The following is a 20,153-nucleotide window of genomic DNA, read 5'->3' on the forward strand; positions in this document are numbered from 1 at the left end:
AGTGTGAATCATGTACTCATTCATTTTATGGCCCCAAAATACTCTGTTGTTGTATAGATATATGTTTTATTTATCTGTTAGTTCATGGACATTGGTGCTGTTTCAGCTTTTTGGCTGTTATGAATTATGCTGTTGTGTATGAACATTTGTCTACTCATTTTTGTTTGGATGTATGTTTTCATTTCTCTTGGCTGTATACCTAAGAGTGGAATGGTTGGGTCATATGGTAATTCTGTGTTTAAGTTTTGAGCAGCTTGCCAAACTTTTGCAAAGTTGCTGCACCATTTTACATTCCAACTAGCAGTATACGATGGCTCCCATTTCTCTACGTCCTTGTTAACAAGTGGTCAGCACTTGTTCTTATCTGTCTTTTTAATTTTAGCCATCCTGGTGGGTGTGACCTGGTACCCTGTTGGGGTTTGATTTGCATTTCCCAAATGACTAATGAGTGTCTTTTCATGTGTTTCCTTTTTTTCTCTCTTTGTCCTTTAGTGCTTTCTTTTGGGTTATTTAAAGATTAATACATGTTGATTTCCAGATGACTTTTTTTTTTTTTTTAATTTATTTATTTATTTATTTATTTTTGGCTGTGTTGGGTCTTCGTTGCTGCACGCAGGCTTTCTGTAGTTGCAGCGAGCGGGCTTCTCATTGCAGTGATTTCTCTTGTTGCAGACCACAGGCTCTAGGCACGTGGGCTTCAGTGGTTGCAGCACGCAGGCTCAGCCGTTGTGGCATGCAGGCCCTAGAGCATGCGGGCTCAGTAGTTGTGGTGCATGGGGTTAGTTGCTCTGCGGCATGTGGGATCTTCTTCCCAGACTAGGGATTGAACCCGTCTCCCCTGCATTGGCAGGCAGATTCTTAACCACTGCTCCACCAGGGAAATCCCCCTGATGACTTTTAATACTTTTCTTTGTTACCTAACATAAACATTCATATACACAAATAAAATCTATATTATATACATATTTCCTAGTTAAAAAGATATGTTTTGTATTGTAATCATATTTTCCTTTAATTTGAAATTGTCATGATTTTTTACTTATTCTGGCTATCACATTGATTTCAGGATATATTTCAGGATATGGCAGGCACTATATAGTCCTATAGAAGAGACATTATTTTAGTTGTTTTGGGCCGAATCTTTTTATGATCTTTAAGAATAAGCACTTCATCAAATTTTCTTATGGAGCCTTTTATTTGTTGCTTCATTTGGAACTAAAATCTTTATTTCAATCCAGTACTCATGTGTTTGTGTGTGTGTGTGTGTGTGTTTTTTAAGCTTTTTGCCCGTGCTGTGCGGTATGCAGGATCTTAGTGCCCCGACCAGGGATTGAACCCTCACCCCCTGCACTGGAAGTGCAGAGTCTTAACCACTAGACCTCCAGGGAAGTCCCCCAGTACTTGTGTTAAACGTGGCCTAACTGTGCACATGGGTGTTTCATTAGCTGCACCAGTAGCCATAGCAAATGGGAAGATAAAATTTTTCTATTTAGTCTCCACATGGCACCTGCGGTGCCAGGTCTTCATTGCTCCCTGCATGTGGGCTGCAGATACACTTTCATGTCTCAGAACTGACACAAGAGCCTTCTTTCTCATTGTGATCTTCTCAGGCAGCTTGTTTCCTGCGTGGTGCAGAGTCCTGCCAGCTCCAGCTCCGGCCGGGGTCGTGTCAGCCCGCTCCTCTCGGGCCACGCTGTCCCTGGGAATGTGGGTCTCACAGTGGAAGCCTGTTCTGTCTGAAGGAAAATAAGCAGTTCTCTGCTGGGGCCCTACGAGATGCTCACTCTGCGACTGTGGAAAGATAGTTCTGTCTTTTTTTCTCTCTCTTGTGCAAACTATTTTAAGAAATAAAGGGATAATTAGCATTTGGAACTTTTTTCAGACAAGAAGGAGCACTGACCTGGTTGTGCTCAGAACCTCCAGTTGGTTCGATCTTTTTGTTCCCACGTCCTGTTGAAAGGATTAGTGACAACTCAGGAAGAAGTGCCCTGAGCTGAGCTGAGAGATTTACAACGTAGGATCAGTTTGTAGCAGCTGTTGCCACGCACTCTTCCTCTGAGCAGCACACAGGATCACGGCGCTCATTTTTCTGAGGGCGGGAGTGCATGGTCTTACCAGATTCTGAAAGTGTTGTGTCCTAGAGAAGATGAAAAACCGCTAAGTGCAAAGTATTAACCCTAATTGTTGGCTTACTGAGCCTTTTTGTTTCAAATACCCTTGACCACGCTGCCTTCCAAAAAATTTTCCCTCGAATATCTGACCTTTAAAAGGAAGAGAGACAGATTTTTATGAGGCTTATCTATATACAAGGCAAAAGAGTCATCTTGAATTGTAAGTCCGTTAGTATCTCTTGGTAAGGTGGTATGGAGATGACTTACGAAACTTTTAGCAGAAGTGATGTAATTGGAACTGAGTAGGACAATAGGGCTGTTGGGAAGGAATCTCAGACTTGCGGCTCTCGGGACACGTAGGGGCTTTCAGGCAGATCGCGGCTGTCTGTGCTTCCTCGCCTCCTGCCGCGCGTCCTCGTGGAATGATCTCATGTCATGGAGCCCACGTTTCATTTTACTGCAAGAGGAACACACCTTGTTGTTTAGGGTACTTGGTGTGCAGTAGAAATCCTAGAAAGCATGTGGCAGATAAAGGGGTTTAGTACCGAAGGCAGGTTGTCTTCTCCATACTCTTTGAAACGAAAAAGCACCCCGTTTTATTTTCAAATTCTCCTTTGCCGTACCACCTGCTTTTCACCGCCAGTTGGAGCTGCTCTTTGCCCAGCTCCTCCACCTGAAGGGGCAGCACCGGCTTTGCGGGCAGGAGGCCAGGCTGGTCCCGAGGCTCCCGCAGGTGCCTGCAAGTGGGGCTCAGGTCGTGGTGCCGAGAGCCCTGTGTTTCCAGGTGTAATGCTGCATTTTGATAAGGGAACCACATTCACACTGTCCGCACTTGAGGTATCAACAGGAAGGAAATAAAGTTTCTTCTCTCTTTGAAAAAGCAAAATGTTTAATTTCTTATTTGCCTAAGGCCCTTTGTTTTTCCTCTATGAGTATTTCTTCTCACTTTTTCTACAAATATAACTACATAGATTATAAGTTAACATGATACATGCCTCTTGTAAAGATTTTATTGACACATAATTCCTTTAGAGCTCTTCGTTTAGTGAGAAAAATATTTTAAAATCAAGCATTAGGTGAAATTATATCCAGATTCTTTAATAGTTGAGATATGGAATAACTAACAGTTAAACAGCACTTGTTATATACAAGGCCCATTTAGGTACTAATCAAAAATTTAAGTTGTCTTAAATGTTTTCTATAGAAAAAACCCTCAAATTTAGTGTTTCATAACACACCCACAAGTTTACGTGTAACGGCACATGGAAAGTATAGTTACACATCGGAGTAGCCTCTTTTAAAATTAATTAATTAATCAATTTGGCCACACAGGGCAGCTTGTGGGATCTTAGTTCCCCGACCAGGGATTGATCCTGGGCCCTTGGCATTGAAAGCATGGAGTCCTAACCACTGGACCGCCAGGGAATTCCCTGGAGTAGCCTCCTGTGTTCTGGAGAAGGTTTTTTCACCTTTGCATCTTAACCTGAAATATAAATGGATTAGGCCAGGCAGACATTGGCATTCTTTGCTGTTTGCCATCTAAGTTGTGGACCTAATCTTTTTTTAAAATTAATTAATTTATTTGTTTTTGGCTGCGTTGCGACTTTGTTGCTGTGCATGGGCTTTCTCTAGTTGCAGCGAGCATGGGCTACTCTTCGTTGCGGTGTGCGGGCTTCTCATTGTGGTGGCTCCTCTTGTTGCGGAGCATGGGCTCTAGGCACGCGGGCTTCAGTAGTTGTGGCTCACGGGCTCTGCGCAGGCTCAGTAGTTGTGGCACACAGGCTTAGTTGCTCTGCGGCATGTGGGATCTTCCGGAACCAGGGCTCAAACCCGTGTCCCCTGCATTGGCAGGAGATTTTTTTTATTTTGCGGTACGCGGGCCTCTCACTGCTGTGGCCTCTCCCGTTGCGGAGCACAGGCTCCGGACGTGCAGGCTCAGCGGCCATGGCTCACGGGCCCAGCTGCTCCGCGGCATGTGGGATCTTCCCGGATCGGAGCACGAACCCGTGTCCCCTGCATCAGCAGGCGGACCCTCAACCACTGCGCCACCAGGGAAGGCCCAGCAGGCGATTCTTAACCACTGTACCACCAGGGAAGGTCCCACAACCTTCTTAACATTGATGATCTTTGGGACTTGACGGTGTCAGGTCCCAGGAGATGGTGTAATAACATAGTGCTTCCTCAAGGGATCCCCGGGCCCTTCCTGGCACTTTCCATTCCTGCTGCTGTTGAAGATTTGTCAGCTGTCCAGCCGCCCCTCCCCCAACACCCCCCTCTCTATGTGGTATTCATGTGTCTTTGTGTCTGGGGCCACCTGGGTAGGTCTCAGACCTTCCACAGCTACCTGGAGGACATCATCAGCTACCGCTGGGAGCTGGAAGAGGGGAAGCCGAACCCCCTGCGGGGAGCCAGCTTCCAGGACCTGCCCCTTCGCACCCGAGTGGAAATCCTCCACCGCCTCTGTGACTACCGGCTGGACGCAGATGATGTCTTCGATCTCCTCAAGGTGCGTAGCTGACAGGCACCCTGTCCCTGGAGCAGAAGTTTAGAGGAGCCAGCGTTTGGATGCTGTGCTGGTCTTGGGAATCTTGTAGATGCAGCCGTTACCACTGTTGCCAGGGGAATCCAAGCCACACACTCAGATGACTGCATGTTATTTTATTTTGGTTTAACTTCTACTTTGGTTTGTTCTTCGTTCCATGTACCGAGTCCCCGCTGACATGGGAACAATCCTAGGTTCCTGTTTGCTCTGTCATCAGCCAGAATTGCCGTTACATTAGTCACTGAGTTTTATTTCCTGAGGTCTGAAATTTGACTTAGAATAATTGAAATATGTATGAAACCTCCCAGGACTTTAACCCATCCTCACCGCACACCGTGTGCACATTGTAGATGTGTGCTGGGTGGGGCTGTGGACGCCTCCCCCCTCCCTCTTATCCTGTCTCAGAGGGAGGGCGCGGGCAGGCTTCTGCTTTGCCCTCACCGGGAGGTCGGTCACAAATGATGAACTGCGTCGACGGTGCTCGTGGGCTCAGGTGGGCACCATGGTGAAAACCGCAGTGCAGCCCAGCACAGTCTTCACTGAGGTCTCGGCCTCCACCCACCGAGGGGTGGCAGTGCAGGTCAGGCTGGGGGAATGGGGAGCCCCGAGCCGGACTGGCCGGCGGCGACAGTGTCATGGGGGATGAGGCTGCCACAAAACCAGACTCTCCTGTTGGAATTGTCTTTCCTCTTGTTGGTACACACAGAATACATGTCTAAACCAAGTATGTCACATGTTAATCAAAATCCCTTTGGGTTGCTCTTTTTTTGGCAAGGTCGGGGCGATGGTGGCAATGGGATTCGTGTGAAGTACTTCTGTATCCTGCTCTTAGAGCAGGCACCTTCTCCCCGTCCCGTGTGTCGGGTACCCTGACTGAGAATTACCTAAGATGCTTGAGCATTTTAATATGAGGGATATGTGAGGACAAATTCAGAATCCTCATTTCAGTTGTCTCTTTAGTTTTGTTCGTTGTGAGCCCAAACCTCTTTCCTTGTCCTGCCCAGGGCCTGGATGCAGACAGTCTCCGTGTGGAACCACTGGGTGAGGACAACTCCGGGGCCCTCTACTGGTATTTCTATGGGACGCGAATGTACAAGGAGGACCCAGTACAAGGAAAATCCAACGGAGAGCTCTCTCTGAGCAGGTACCTTCCTAAAGGTCAGGGCTGCCATAGCCACTGTTACAAGAGCATCATTAAAATCAAATACATCGGAGTTCCGCAGCACAAGTTATTTTTTCTCATGAAGGAATTAGCTGTAGCACCATGTCTACAAAGAGATGGCAAAGAGTTATTTCACACAGAAGTGAAAAGGAATTAATCTCTAGCCCAGCTCTCAGCGGCCCCACCCCGGAGGCTGTTCCGCCCGCCAGGTTTTCAAGCAGCACAAGTGCTCCCCGGGGCCTTTCCCTCCAGCAGAGTGGGTTCTGGAGAATCCCTCCTCCTGCTAGAGCTGACGTCCTCAGTGAGGAAGAGGCCTTGTCCCCAGCTGCCCAGAGTGATGCTGCACCTTCCCCAGACGTCCGGGTTGCTGGGCCCTTTGCTGTTAGCGAAGCCTGAGGCCTCACTCAGATGTTCACGTGGGAGATGTTGTTTTCCTTGGTTACACGTTTTAACCATGGAAAGTGGGAGGTCACCCTGCTCTTTGCCTGTAACTGCTGCCTTTGCTCCTTTTTAGTAACCTCATGGCCAGAAAAACTAATCACTAGCTTAAAGCCAGTTTTTGTTGTTGTTTTTTTTTTTGTGGTACGTGGGCCTCTCACTGTTGTGGCCTCTCCCGTTGCGGAGCACAGGCTCCGGACGCGCAGGCTCAGCGGCCATGGCTCACGGGCCCAGCCGCTTCGCGGCATGTGGGATCCTCCCAGACCCGGGCACGAACCCGTGTCCCCTGCATCGGTCGGCGGACTCTCAACCACTGGGCCACCAGGAAAGCCCCATAATCACTAGCTTATAAATCATGTGTAACGCATCAGTCCTATGACAGAACATTTCTGTTTAACGTACTATTTCTTAGGGAAAGTGAAGGACAAAAAAATGTTTCAAGTGTTCCTGGGAAAACAGGAAAAAGAAGAGGAAGACCCCCAAAACGGAAAAAACTGCAGGAGGAAACTCTAGTGAGGTGAGTAAGTCTTGTTAGTCTGTGCAGGTCCCTAACCCGAACCCTTACGCTGGAGGCACTCGCCTCCATCCTGCTTTCTGTGCCTCGGGGGGGACATGGGCCCTGCGTCACAGTCCTCGGGGGCCTCCTGCCTGGCCCCTCACTTTCACTGGACAGTGGGGACTCTGACAGTGAACCTGACAGTGGACGGCACCGAGGACCGAGCCCGCCTGCAGGAAGTGCCCTGAAACTCCCATCCCTACACCACATGTTTCTTCACAGGAGTGTGGAGAGAGTTAATACTGTATATGAGTTTAGGAGTTAATTCTTTCCTGGTAAGGAGATTTTGTAGTAAACATGCTTTGTTGTATGTAGAATACAATTTCCTACAATAAGGAAAAGGTAAGACTTTAAACATTTTTATAGTGTTTATTTTATATTTAATTTTAGCAAAGAAAAAGATTCTCTTACGATTGGGAAATTGTATTATTACTATTTTTTGGCCGCACTGCGCGGCATGTGGGATCTTAGTTCCCCAACCAGGGATCGAACTCGCATCCGGTGCAGTGGAAGTGCGGAGTCTTAACCAGTGGACCACCAGGGCAGTCCTGGGAAATTTTATTTTAATATGTCATTGCCTTTTAGGAATTCCCACCATGTGAATCTCAATATAAGAGTTTTCAGAATCTGACCTGTTCTGTGTAGAAATACTTTTTCCTTTTACTTGAGGATCAGATCTATCATTATCCACTTATGGAAGTTAGGTCATAGTCTTAAAAATTCTAATAACACAGGAGAAGCTGCTTCTTCCTTCGGCGTTTTAGAACTGCTTAAGTAACCTAAATGCCTGAAGTGGACCAGATTTCACTGTGCTGCTTATTAACTACTAAGAAATATTTTTAGGAATCAGATTATGAATAAAACAATCAGAATTTGATTTTTTTGTTACAACAGTCAGTGTTACACTTAACTTTCCAGAAATTTTGACTACAGATTGCAGCTTTCCTCCCACCAGTATTTGTGAGAAATGTTCTTATAATCATGTGTTATACACAAGACATGTGTTTCTGGATTTTGTTAGCGATCTACACCTCCTGATACATTCAGAAATCTGTTCTGTACTATCTCAGTTTCCCTGTGAGTCCCAACAATTAAAGTGCCTTAGTGGTGGGGCTGTAGTCATTTTAAGAAGCATATGTGTGCTTGTGCTACCCTCTGCTGGTGATTTTATTCTTTAGAGTTCTGTATCCAATACAGTATTTTTAAATTAAATAAAATTTTGTGAAATCTAAAAAGTAAAAGTAGTGAATATAATAAAACAGAAACAGACTTATAGAAACAGAGAACAAACTAGTGGTGACCAGCGGGGAGAGGGACGGGGGAGGGGCAAGATAGGGGATTAAGAGGTACAAACTACTACGTAAAATAAATAAACTATAGGAATATACTCTACAACACAGGGAATATAGCCAATATTTTATAATAACTATAAGTGGAGTATAATCTTTAAAAACTGTGAATCATGGTGTTGTACATCTAAAACTATACCTCCGTTTTTCAAAGAATGATGAAAAACAAATGTAGACAATAAGGTATGTGTAGGAGGGGGACAAAAGTAAAGAAAAAGGGCAGCCCCTAAAACAAATTATTTTTAAAAAATAATAAATAAAATGTAAAGTTAGGTTTCTCAGTCACCCCTGACACACTTCAGCGGAGCAGGCGCTCGGGGCCCGGGGCTGCCTCGCTGGACAGCGACGGTACAGGACGTTTTCCTTCTCCTGGGAGGCTGTTCGGGGCAGTGCTGGGTTAGGTGGTTGAAAACAAACCAGAAAATCCAGAGACTGCCCTTCATGATTCAGGGAGACTTAACACTGTCGGGCTGATGAGCACATTTGTATTTTATAATTTAGTTCCAGCATCCCTGTGAGGTGGCCATTATTAATAGCCCCATTTTACAGGGAAGTTCAGTGACTTTTCTGGGGTCACATGGTAGATGGTGGCAAGCCTTGAATAGAGGTGGCCCGGCCTCAGAACCTGTGTTCTTCACCCCAGCCTGCTGTGAGGGCCAATTCAATACACCTCGCCTGCAGTGCCACCCTCAGTGCCGTCCGGGAGGAAGCCCTTTTCTTGGCATTTACCTGTGGACACTGAACTTCTCCTTTCCTGTGTCCCCGTGTATCTGTCCTTCCCCTCTGCGCCAACACACATTCCTGGTAGTAAGTCATGTGTCTGCCTTACAGGGGAGCACAACAATTTTGGACATGTCTTTGTTTTTTGGTTTTTGTTTTTTGCGGTACGCGGGCCTCTCACTGTTGTGGCCTCTCCCGTTGCGGAGCACAGGCTCTGGACGCGCAGGCTCAGCGGCCATGGCTCACGGGCCCAGCCGCTCCGCGGTATGTGGGATCTTTCCAGACCGGGGCACGAGGGCACCCGCGTCCCCTGCATCGGCAGGCGGACTCTCAACCACTGCACCACCAGGGAAGCCCCATGTCTTTGTTTTAATTGGTGCCTCTTTTTCCTGTGTTTCAGTGAAAAGCAGGAAGAAAACTCCTTAGCATCTGAGCCGCAGACAAGAAATGGTAATGGCTTTTGTCGGGGTCAGAAGGGATTGCATGAACATGATTGACTTGTGTCCTTTTCCAGAGTCGAGTGCAGAGCGTTACGACTATTACAATAGCCTCTGACTAGCCTCCTCACCCTTCACACATCGTCTCCCTGTGCTCATCTCTCCCCCTGACGGACAGCTTGAGAGCAGGACCAGGTCCTTTCACTTGGGCGCCCTTACGCAGGCCCAGCAGAATAGACACCCAACATTGGAGTAAATGAGCAGCTCCTCCGAGAGCTTTCTTTTAATGTATTGGGTTGGCCAAAAAGTTTGCTCGGTTAGTGAATACGTTCAATAAAGTTCTTGGTGAAAATGAAAAATGTGTCTTACTTAAAACTGAACGAACTTTTTGACCAACCCAGTAAAATGCTTTACTGCATAAGGAAGTGTACTGGGTTCCTACCTAGACTTCGGTTCTGTAATCCAAATTGTATAAATTTGGGGAGAAATAGCAATTTAGAGTATCTCAGTGCAACAAGCAAGACTGCAAAAGCTCAATCAAAACCAATTTTGTAGAAAAGTAAATACATTGAAGCATTTCTAGTATATTAGAATCTATCATGAAGGTTACAATAGTTACATTTGTATTGCCTTTACGTATTCTTATCTCTTAGTTGTAAACAGTGATAGTAACAGGAAAATCAGAAGTACACAGCATCAACCTTAAATGGTAATGGGCCCCCCATTTTTCTGATTACCTGGCTTTGATCATAACCCAGGGTCCAACTGAAACTGAAGATAGAAAGAAACAGGTCTCATGGGATCTGTTTACTGAGCCACCGCTTTCTCTTCTAGGGTCCCAGGGGCCAGGCCAAGGCTCCTGGTGGCTCCTGTGCCAGACAGAAGAGGAGTGGAGACAGGTCACCGAGAGTTTCCGGGAGAGGACATCCCTGCGAGAGCGGCAGCTCTACAAGCTCCTCAGCGAGGACTTCCTGCCCGAGATCTGCAGCATGATTGCCCAGAAGGTGTGCAGACAGGGTCCCTGTCCTCCGTGTGTGGCGTCAAGCTGCTCTGGTAAAGGGTTCCTTCATTAGAGGTTTGAGCACTCTCCACTCCATGCTCTCCTGAAGCTGGTCCAGCCTTCATCTTTCTTCATCTGGGGCATTAAGATGGGACCTCGTGCCCCCACTCGCCTTCTCTGTGGGCCGTGTGATTTTTTTTTTTTTTTTTTTTTGCGGTACGCGGTCCTCTCACTGCTGTGGCCTCTCCCGCCGCGGAGCACAAGCTCCGGACGCGCAAGCTCAGCGGCCATGGCTCACGGGCCCAGCCGCTCCGCGGCACGTGGGATCCTCCCGAATCGGGGCACGAACCCGCGTCCCCTGCATCGGCAGGCGGACCCTCAACCACTGCGCCACCAGGGAAGCCCGGGCCGTGTGATTTAATCCTCATGCCGCTACCCCGTCCTCACCGCTCTTCACCCTTGGGAGCCAGCTCTCCTTCTCCCCAGCATCCCCTGGGAACCACCCACTGAGCCCCAGGTGTGTCTCTATAGAGCACCCTGTGTGTACCTCTCCCTGTACATAGACTGCTGCCTTTTTTTTTTTTTTTTTTTTTTAACTTTACTTTTTAAAAAAGATCATCTTCTGGTCTGTCTCCCTCTAACAGCAGGCTCTGAAGGTGCTTTTCTTTGTGGCTCTAGTGCCGGCTCCCCCCAGCTGCCCCCTCTGACTGCAGGGCACCGAATCCTGGCCTCGTCCTGCACCCCGCCTGCCCCCGCCTGTTCCAGGGCTCTCAGAAGCCCCACTTGAGGGCCTTGTGTCTGTGAGCTCTCCCCGCCTCTCCCAGGTGAGGGTGTCCCCCGCAGTGCGCTTCCCGACTTCATTTCATTAGGAGTTGTCTAAGCAACTCTGGATCAGGGGCCATGTCTTCCCCATCATTGTAACCCCACAGGTGACCACCTGGAACGCCCGTTCTGTGGTGGATGCCTGACAACCATCCAGTTTCCATAAATCTGATGCTTCTGATTCTTAATACTTGTTAATAGAAGACAGAAATGTGAGCACTGCCCCTGACATCTGAGGAGAAAGTGTTTTTAAACTCTTGCTGCAGCACCCCCAGGGAAGGACACAGTGACAGATACGTTACTTGATTTGTCGTGACTCCAATGGTATTTGTAACCATTGAGCAGGTTGGTGCTTTGGGGTGAACTGTAGAAAGTCACGGAATTGCCTTTTCATGGGTGAGCATCTCCCCATCGACGTCCTTAATCCCGTTGACTATAATTACACTTGGATCTTGTCCTCCGCAGCACACTGTGACCATTTTTCCAGGACTTGAAATACGTAATCTAGTTTTCTTAAAGTAGCTATTTAATAGAGATGGTTTTATAACTTAAATAGCCTTGTATATGACTTTATTGATATGATTCATGACAGCACCTTAAATCATCTGTAAGACGTTTACCTAATCTGCTTAAACTTTCATTTATAATTTCTGTCTTTTTAACTGCAATATTCAACCTCAGACTTTTGAATAGTGTAACTAAGGGAAAAAACTTACAAGCATAAAACGGATGGTTTTGATACAGAAAATTTCAGGAGTTGATTCTTTGCAAGAGAAGAAAAAATTAAAATAAGGTAAACCTTAAATACAAATTTCAAGAACAGTGAAATTAGAAGCTGAAAAAGGAAATAATAGATTTGATATTTTGAAAGCTATACAGTGCTGTAAATTTGCAAGCTTTAGTGAAATGGGATGTTGATTTCCCAAAAAAAACACCCCAGAATCTAAATTATGCAACCGGAAACCTTAGCAGACCAGTAATTAGGGAAGAAGAGTTTTCACAAAAGCATCCCAGCAAAAGCTCCAGAATCATTTAGATTTATTCACAGGTCAAATTTTCTAAACCTTTATGAAAAGATAATTTCCAAACAGTTCAAAAATGAAGAAAGAAGTGGCTTGGCTATTGTGTCCATTGAGATATAGTTACCTTAGTGCCCCATTCCTGATGAATTTAAATACGCTCTTCATTCAGTAATATAAATGTCAAGACTTTAAAAGTGCACTAACAAATAAAGACCGTTTCCTCATCAAAAGAATAATAACTCATAACCCATCGGGGTTAAGTGGCATGTGTGGTATGGGAATACTGTCTTGGAAGTCTTGTGTGTGTGACGTAAGAAAAGAGTAAGAGGCAGAATTTTAGAGCGCTTCATCTGGGGGAATAGAATTACACTTAACGAAGTCTGTTGCTTAGTGCTCACAGCAGTGCTGGCTCTCGACATCCTGCGTGGGCGTCACCTGGGCCGCACGCTAGACGCCGGATCCCGCCCTGCTCTTGTCCCAGCCTGGCAGGATGGCTGGATGTGGTTCTGTTGCTCTGTGATTCATTCCTATGCCTGCTAAAGGTTAACAGTTACTGGCTGCAGCAGCAAAACAGGTGCTGCTGTGAATCTGACTATGCCTATGCAGAATTGATGAGAAAGAAGAAGGTACAAAGCTGTGAGTACATGTATCTCTTCACATCTCGAGTAAGGATGCCAGACCTCTCTGTTTCTTGAAGGAAAGTTTAGATGTCAGTCGTCGCCAAGATAAATTGAGGTTTGTTGTTGCTTTAGCTAAGTCCCAGCATAACAGAGCTCTCCTCCAGAATAACCGGTGAATGTAGATATTGCGGGTGGGGGCAGTGGAGTGACTGCACTGCCTTGTCCTGGCACAGAGGCCAGACATCAGGAGCACCCTCGGGGGGTCTTCATTTGAGAGGCCACCCACGGGAAATGACAACCTGCGAGCTGGGCATCCTGCTGATGTTTTCACAGACCTGTGTGTGTCCATTGTTCTCGTTACTGAATTTACACAATTAAATATTATGAAACAAAATAAGGGCATAAAATTTTCTATAAAAAGTTTTTATTAAACAGAAACATTAAGGATGAGTTGCTTCTGAAAGGTTGACTGTCAAATAAGGATAAAATAGTAAAAGATGAAAGGAAAAAATTCATTACAATCTTATGGTTTCGGTATTTGGATTGCAAGTATCATTCACATCTCACTTGCGATTATGAAAACAAAACTGGAAGGGCAGATAAAGGTTTAAGAGGGTGATTGTTAGGAGAGAATCTCTGGGAACCCCCTCAGTGGGCCTGCATCGTATGATTGGTGAACGGCAGTACATTTTTATACATTAAGTTAAGACACACACACTGTGTAGATTCTTCTTTGACAGTGACTGTGTGAACCTACCAGTACCCATCCAAGTTATGCTGGGGTCTGTTCTAGTAATAAACACACCTATGATCTGAATGTGAAGTGGAAATCACATGCCAGTAAAACAGAATGGACACCGTTAGAGATTACAGTGCAGCATGGCAGGCCCAGAGCCACAGGGTCTGGGGGGCTGCGCGTCGTGAGCTTCCCTCTAGGACCCCCCGTCGGTGTGGCGCCGCCCTCTTCTAGCTGCCCATTTGGGTGAGCTTCCCGATAGCTCTGAATTTCGATCTTCTTATTAGTAAAATGAAGTGCTGTAACTTCCCAGTTTCTGTGGGAAGGACCGTTGTCCAGCAGCTGGCCTAGTACTTAGCGAGGGATTGGCACTTGGTCCCTCCATTGTTTCTGACAGCTTGTAACTGGCGAGGAATTTTTTTTTTTTTTTTTTTTGTGGTATGCGGGCCTCTCACTGTTGTGGCCTCTCCCGTTGTGGAGCACAGGCTCCGGACGCGCAGGCCCAGCGGCCATGGCTCACGGGCCCAGCCGCTCCGCGGCACGTGGGATCCCCCCGGACCGGGGCACGAACCCGTGTCCCCTGCATCGGCAGGCGGACTCTCAGCCGCTGTGCCACCAGGGAAGCCCCAACTGGCGAGGAATTTTGATAGAAAACTAAATCCGCATTTCTTACCAAAATAATTGCAAGTCTGCAGAGAGGCAGCGCTGATGGGTTAACTCACGGAGGTGTGACAGTCCTGTGAACTTCGCAATCATGAAAGAACCGGAAGGCAAGGCCGCGTTGACCACATGAAAGTTCAACTTTTATGGCAAGATTAAAGTCAAGGGGGTGTAGACTAGTGAAAGCATTTTAGCTAAGGTTACAGACAGTGATAGTAAGGTGTGTCATACACATCAGGTCTTTAACAGATAAGTTGATAAGTCACGTAGAAGATGGTTCTGAGGACAGGGAAACCGCCGCGCTGTCTGGCCCCAGCACCTGCCTCACTCGGCAGAGGTGGACGTGGCCCCCGGCCCCTTTGCTGTTGGTCCCCTGAGAGCTCGTGGCCCGAGGGCTCTTCCCCTGGGCCTGAACTTCCGAAGGAGTCGCTCATAGGCACATTTCAGGAACTGCTGCAGTAGCTTTTGGGGTAAAGGGGGTCATGCCCCCTTTGACAGTTGGGGTTTATCTCTACTGAGGCTGGTCATTCTCATAATGGAAAAGCTTTCTAGATCTCCCGTCTCAGCAGGTCTCCTGCCGTTCTGTGGTTCGTTTGGGTTGCATAAACCACCACTTAGTGGCATTAGCGCCACTGAGCTTTTTCCATCCTTTGTTGCTTTACCTCGTTGATGCCACAAGTCTCAAGTTTTTCAGTTAAGTGGTGCCAGACCACACGTACATGATGCTGATGTGACGACGCAGAGCCTACTCACCTCACCTGCACGGCCCTCGCTTACCATTTCTTAATACGAGGTTATGATGGTGAGGCTCTGGGGCTCAGTCCACAGAAATTCCAAAACTGACGTTGGCCTTATTTGAAGTTCCCTGTGACGGCCGCTGCCGAGCCTCTGACATCATCTGGGGGTCTAACACCCCCAGGAAGCTCTGCGATCCCTCGTGGCTGAGCCTGTCGTCTCTCGTCCTCCTACCTGTTCCAGCCTCACCGGCCACAGAACCGCCTCTAAAGGAGAGCTGCCCTCCTGCTGCTCAGAATCCGCCTTTGAGAGCCCTTCCCGGCAACCCGAGGCGATGAAACTGGCTTTTCCTTGGTAATACGAGACAAAACTTGTTAAAAATGTTTACACCGTTCAGGGAGTTTGACACATGGTACCTCTGAGCTTCGTTGAGCGTTTTTAAGTGAATAAGCTGCGTGGGGCCTTGTAGAGCCGAGTTGTCATTTTTGCCGACTGGCCTGGGGTGCCACGGGCCCTCGTTTAGGTCGCGCCTCACCTGGCCCTTCCAGGCCTCTCTCGACTGGTGGCAGTGGCAGCCACAGCAGCAGCTGAGGACACTCACCCGTCTTGTCCTCGCTCTTCCTCACTTGTAACTGTAGGGAAAGCGTCCCCAGAGGACACGGGCAGGATTGCAGCCTGGGCGGAGGTCTGACCGCCTGTCCGTCAAGTCCACTGAGCAGTAGGTGAGTGTTGAGAGCGGGCGGAGAGAAGGGTTGACGTGTTCAGAAAAGATGGTCCCGTTTTATCTCGTGTGCTCCTTCCACCCCAGATTCTTTATTTACCTTGATTTCGTGTTTAAAACCTCAAGCCTTTATGGAGTATCCTTCTACGTAAGATGCATTTCTAGAAAGAGAAGGAGTTGTAAAAATAAGACATAAGTTGACTGTTTGGCTCCCCTAATCTCCGGGGATGATACTCACATCATTATTTACTGTAATACCGAGGAGAATGATGCGTTCTGTTACAGACACACGTGTCATAGGAATGCAAGAGGCAAAGATGGAAGGGACTGCGGCTGAGAGTTGGAGCAGCAGAACTGTGTCGCCTGAGCCCTGCAGGGTGGCTGAGGTTTTGACGGTGGCAGTGCAGGCGGAGGGTCAAGGCAAGCAGAAGTACAGAGGCAGGGTCGCGTGCAATGCAGTCGGAGAGTGTGTGTGCTGGGTCGTGGCTGGCGTGTAAGATGTGTTGTGACTCAGAGTGGCGGTTGGGTTGGAACAGTCAGACTTCGGAGTCCCCTGGCCGTCCCCTGCTTGTTTGTCCATGGGAGGCAGTGGTCGGAGGCTATGTCGTTAGGTCTTTGTGTCAGGAAGATGCATCTGTGGTCAGACCCCATCAGGAACGACTGCAAGGTGAGCAAGTAGCTGTAGGGTCCCTGCTCTGGGAGCGTGGGCTTAGAAGGGAGGGTGGCCTTTGGGGGGAGCGTTTCACTAGAGGATGATGGAGTGAAGGTCGGGTTGCAAGTGAGTAAAAGAGGAGTTACTGGTCGGAGTGGTATTTGTCCTCTTGAGAAGCCTGGCCGTGAAAGAAAACAAAGGAATAGTGACGAAGTGCAGAGGAAGCAGCACTGAGGAGAGTTCTCGGCATTTCAGGTCCCGTTTCCTTAGTTGGAGCAGGACGTCCACGGGCTCTCGGTGCTCCCTGTGCGGTGGGGGCGCTCGCGTGTCCGGCGGGGGGGACGCGAACTGGGAGGGGCAGGGTAAGAGTTGAGACAGTGCTTGGTGAAGAGCTGCTTCGGGGCGAGCAGTCCCCGGAGCCCCCTGTGTTTGGGAAGTTGTGTTCTGTGACGTTCAGCATCGCAGCCGTAGGAAGGGGCGAAGCTGCTGTTTGTATTTACTGAGACGTTAACAGTGGGCAGGTAGGGCGGGATGAGGCCCGGGGGGCCTGGACGTGTCTGACGACAAGGGCTGGACGGGGGAGGGGTCGCGGGCAGGACTGAGGGGGCACCCCCTGCCCCCCTGCTGCCCAGTTCCCAGACTCGCTCCACTTTTTAATGCCTTGTCTCCTTTTAGCATCCATCCCATTGGCTGTTCAAGCAGTTAGTGGTCAGAGCACGTTTCCCCTGGAGGCCGTGTCTGGCTGGCTTGTGACAGTGTGGACCCTCTGCGGCCTTGCGGTCGTTGGTGTGGCTGCAAGATTGTGTGTTCAGGGACCGGGCCATTAACCGAGTACATCCTCCCTGGATCCCCGAAAGGGGAAAAGCTCATTTAAAGATCTCTGTATTTCCAGTATGTTTGGACTTATCTCCTGCGTCTTTTTTCTTCAGCTCGTAAGTATGTCTGTACCAGGAGGTAAACTGAGGCAGTCCTGTTCTGCCTGATTTGCAGGTCTCTCCAGTCCCTTCTTCCCTCGAGGCCCTGATTGGAGGTGGCCTCAGTCAGGCTGTCCAGCCGTAGTTCTCAACTGGTTTTCTGCCTCGTTCCCCTTGACGGGCTCTCGCTGCCTTTGTATCTGGACAGTTAACCGCCTCCTTGAAAGCCTTCCCATTTTCTGCTCACTGCCCTGGACTGAGTCCTAAATGCCCTGGTTTACCTCTGGTTGCAGAATAATCTGAATACAGATAGGCAGGTTCTTCACTGCTGCCAGCAAAAGCCTAGCTTCAGACACTAGAGTTTTAGGTTATTTGCAGCGTTGTTTGTTTGTATTCTGCTCTTTGGTCTTAGATACAAGTAACCATGGTATTGAAGAGAGTCTGGATGTCAGTTACAGAGCTGAACATTCGGGAGAAAGCCTTCAGTGTGGCGTGAGTTTTGTGCTTTTGTTGAAACAGCAGAAAATCTTCAGGTCTTTAGTGGCTTATAGGCAGGGTTTCTGGTCACCCAGGAGTCCAATCTTAGTGCCTCCGAAAGTCTTTTAATTATGACTCCTGGGGAAATACACCAGTGAAGGGACACTGTCTCCCTGACCTCCTGGACTGTTTTTGTCAGGAGACTCTGGACATGCCATTGCCAGGGAGCTCGGGTCCCATGTGTGCTGGGGATGGGTGGGGGGCATGGACGGGGAGTCCTGGGCTCCGCTTCAGCCAGATTCTATTTGTAATTGTTGAGAGGATTTCAAAGTGCCATTTCTAATTAGCTTCTCATTGAAACCCTGTCCTGGTGCCACAGGCCTCTTCTCTGCACAGCATTAAACACAGCCCTGCCCCGTCTGCAGCTGACCCCTTCTAAAGAAAAAAAGTTGCAATGCAAAACAGTGTAAGATTTTTTTTTTTAACTGCTAGTTTTTTGTTTGGTTTTTGTTGACTCGACTGTATGTACTTGTTCTTTAAACTACTGAAGTTTAAACTGTTGAACTGCCACAGGTGTCTTCAGGTCATAAGTCCCATCCGCTGCTGAAAAGTAGCACGGAAATTTAAAACAGACTCTTGGTGCACCACGTACATATTTTTTCCCAAATGTGTGTGATGCAATTTATATAAAATTGTAATTGTTCAGAATTCACATCAGATGGGAACTGCTGAAATTATAACACGTTACGATGAAGGAGAAAGGGGCATGAGAAATTGTGAGGCGAAGAGGTATCTCACTAAGCAGAGGTGTTTTTATGCCAGCAGGCAACCCGTGGTGGGGGCAGTCTGGAGAAAGCAGTTGGGGACCAGGCAGGGATTGAAACCCCGGAGAAGGGCCACTGCGGGCGGGGGCGGTCAGGACGTTGCAGCACAGATTCTGGACCTTCCTTCTTGCTCCTGGGCGCTCCGGGGGCTTTGAGTTTTGTTGTTGTCAAGTTCTCCAAATCACAGACTTTTTTTTTTTTTTTTTAAGATGTAATTGACTTACAACATTAGTTTTAGGTGTACAACATAATGATCTGATATTTGTACACACTGCAAAATGATCACCAATAGGTCTAGTTAGCATCTATCACCTCACACGGTTACAGATTTGTTCTTATGATGAGAACCCGTAAAATCTACTCTCTTATTAGCTTTCGCATACACAATACAGTATTATTAACTACGGTCACCTATTTATTTTATAACTGGAAGTTTGTACCCTTTGACCACCTTTTTTTTTAAATAGATCTTTATTGGAGTATAATTGCTTCATAATACTGTGTTAGTTTCTGTTGTACACCAAAGTGAATCAGCCATATGCATACATCTGTCCCCATATCCCCTCCCTCTTGAGCCTCCCTCCCACCCTCCCTAACCCACCTCTCTAAGTCATTTCAAAGCACCGAGCGGATCTCCCTGTGCTATGCTGCTGCTTCCTACTAGCTAACTGTTTTACATTCGGTAGTGTGTATATGTCGATGCTACTCTTACTTCGCCCCAGCTTCCCCCTCCCACCCCATGTCCTCACGTCCATTCTCTGTCTTCCTCTTTATTCCTGCCCTGCAACTAGGTTCATCAGTACTTTTTTTTTTTTTTAGATTCCATATATCTGTGTTAGCATATGGTATTTGTTTCTCTATTTCTGACTTACTTCACTCTGTATGACAGACTCTATGTCCATCCACCTCGCTACAAATAACTTGATTTCGTTTCTTTTTATGGCTGAGTAATATTCCATTGTATATATGTGTCACATCTTCTTTATCCATTCATCTGTCGATGGACATTTAGGTTGCTTCCATGTCCTGGCTGTTGTAAATAGAGCTGTAATGAACATTGTGGTACATGACTGTTTTTGAATTATGGTTTTCTCAGGATATATGTCCAGTAGTGGAATTGCTGGGTCATATGGTAATTCTATTTTTAGTTTTTTAAGGAACCTCCATACCGTTTTCCATAGTGGTTGTTACCAACTTACATTCCCACCAACAGTGCAGGAGGGTTCCCTTTTCACCACACCCTTTCCAGCATTTACTAGATTTTTTGATAATGATTTCTAGATTTTTTGGTAATGGCCATTCTGACCCAGCGTGAGGAGATACCTCATTGTAGTTTTGATTTACATTTCTCTAATAATTAGTCATGTTGTGCATCTTTTCATGTGCCTTTTGGCCATCTGTCGTCCTTGGAGAAATGTCTATTTAGGTCTTCCACCCAGTTTTTAATTGGATTGTTTGTTTTTTTGACATTGAGCTCCATGAGCTGTTTGTATATTTTGGAGATTAATCCTTTGTCAGTTGTTTCATTTGCAAATATTTTCTCCCGTTCTGAGGGTTGTCTTTTTGTCTTGTTTGTGGTTTACTTTGCTGTGCAAAAGCTTTTAAGTTTAAGTCCCATTTGTTTATTTTTGTTTTTATTTCCATTACTCTAGGAG

The 20,153-nt window shown here is 47.2% G+C and overlaps 1 protein-coding gene across 1 annotated transcript in view; it reads left to right on the forward strand.

The window, feature by feature from the left end:
- The window catches only part of CECR2 (CECR2 histone acetyl-lysine reader), a gene marked incomplete at its 5' end in the record, with an annotated part of 165,438 nt that overhangs the window by 105,156 nt on the left and 40,129 nt on the right, over positions 1-20,153 (forward strand). The window contains 6 exon segments of the mRNA XM_079715567.1: positions 4,434-4,617; positions 5,658-5,797; positions 6,666-6,770; positions 9,279-9,328; positions 10,150-10,319; positions 15,549-15,629. Coding sequence (XP_079571693.1) covers positions 4,434-4,617; positions 5,658-5,797; positions 6,666-6,770; positions 9,279-9,328; positions 10,150-10,319; positions 15,549-15,629 — 730 coding nt within the window.

Source organism: Hyperoodon ampullatus (genome assembly GCF_949752795.1).
Source record: "Hyperoodon ampullatus genome assembly, chromosome: 11".
Taxonomy (NCBI): Eukaryota; Metazoa; Chordata; class Mammalia; order Artiodactyla; family Ziphiidae; genus Hyperoodon; species Hyperoodon ampullatus.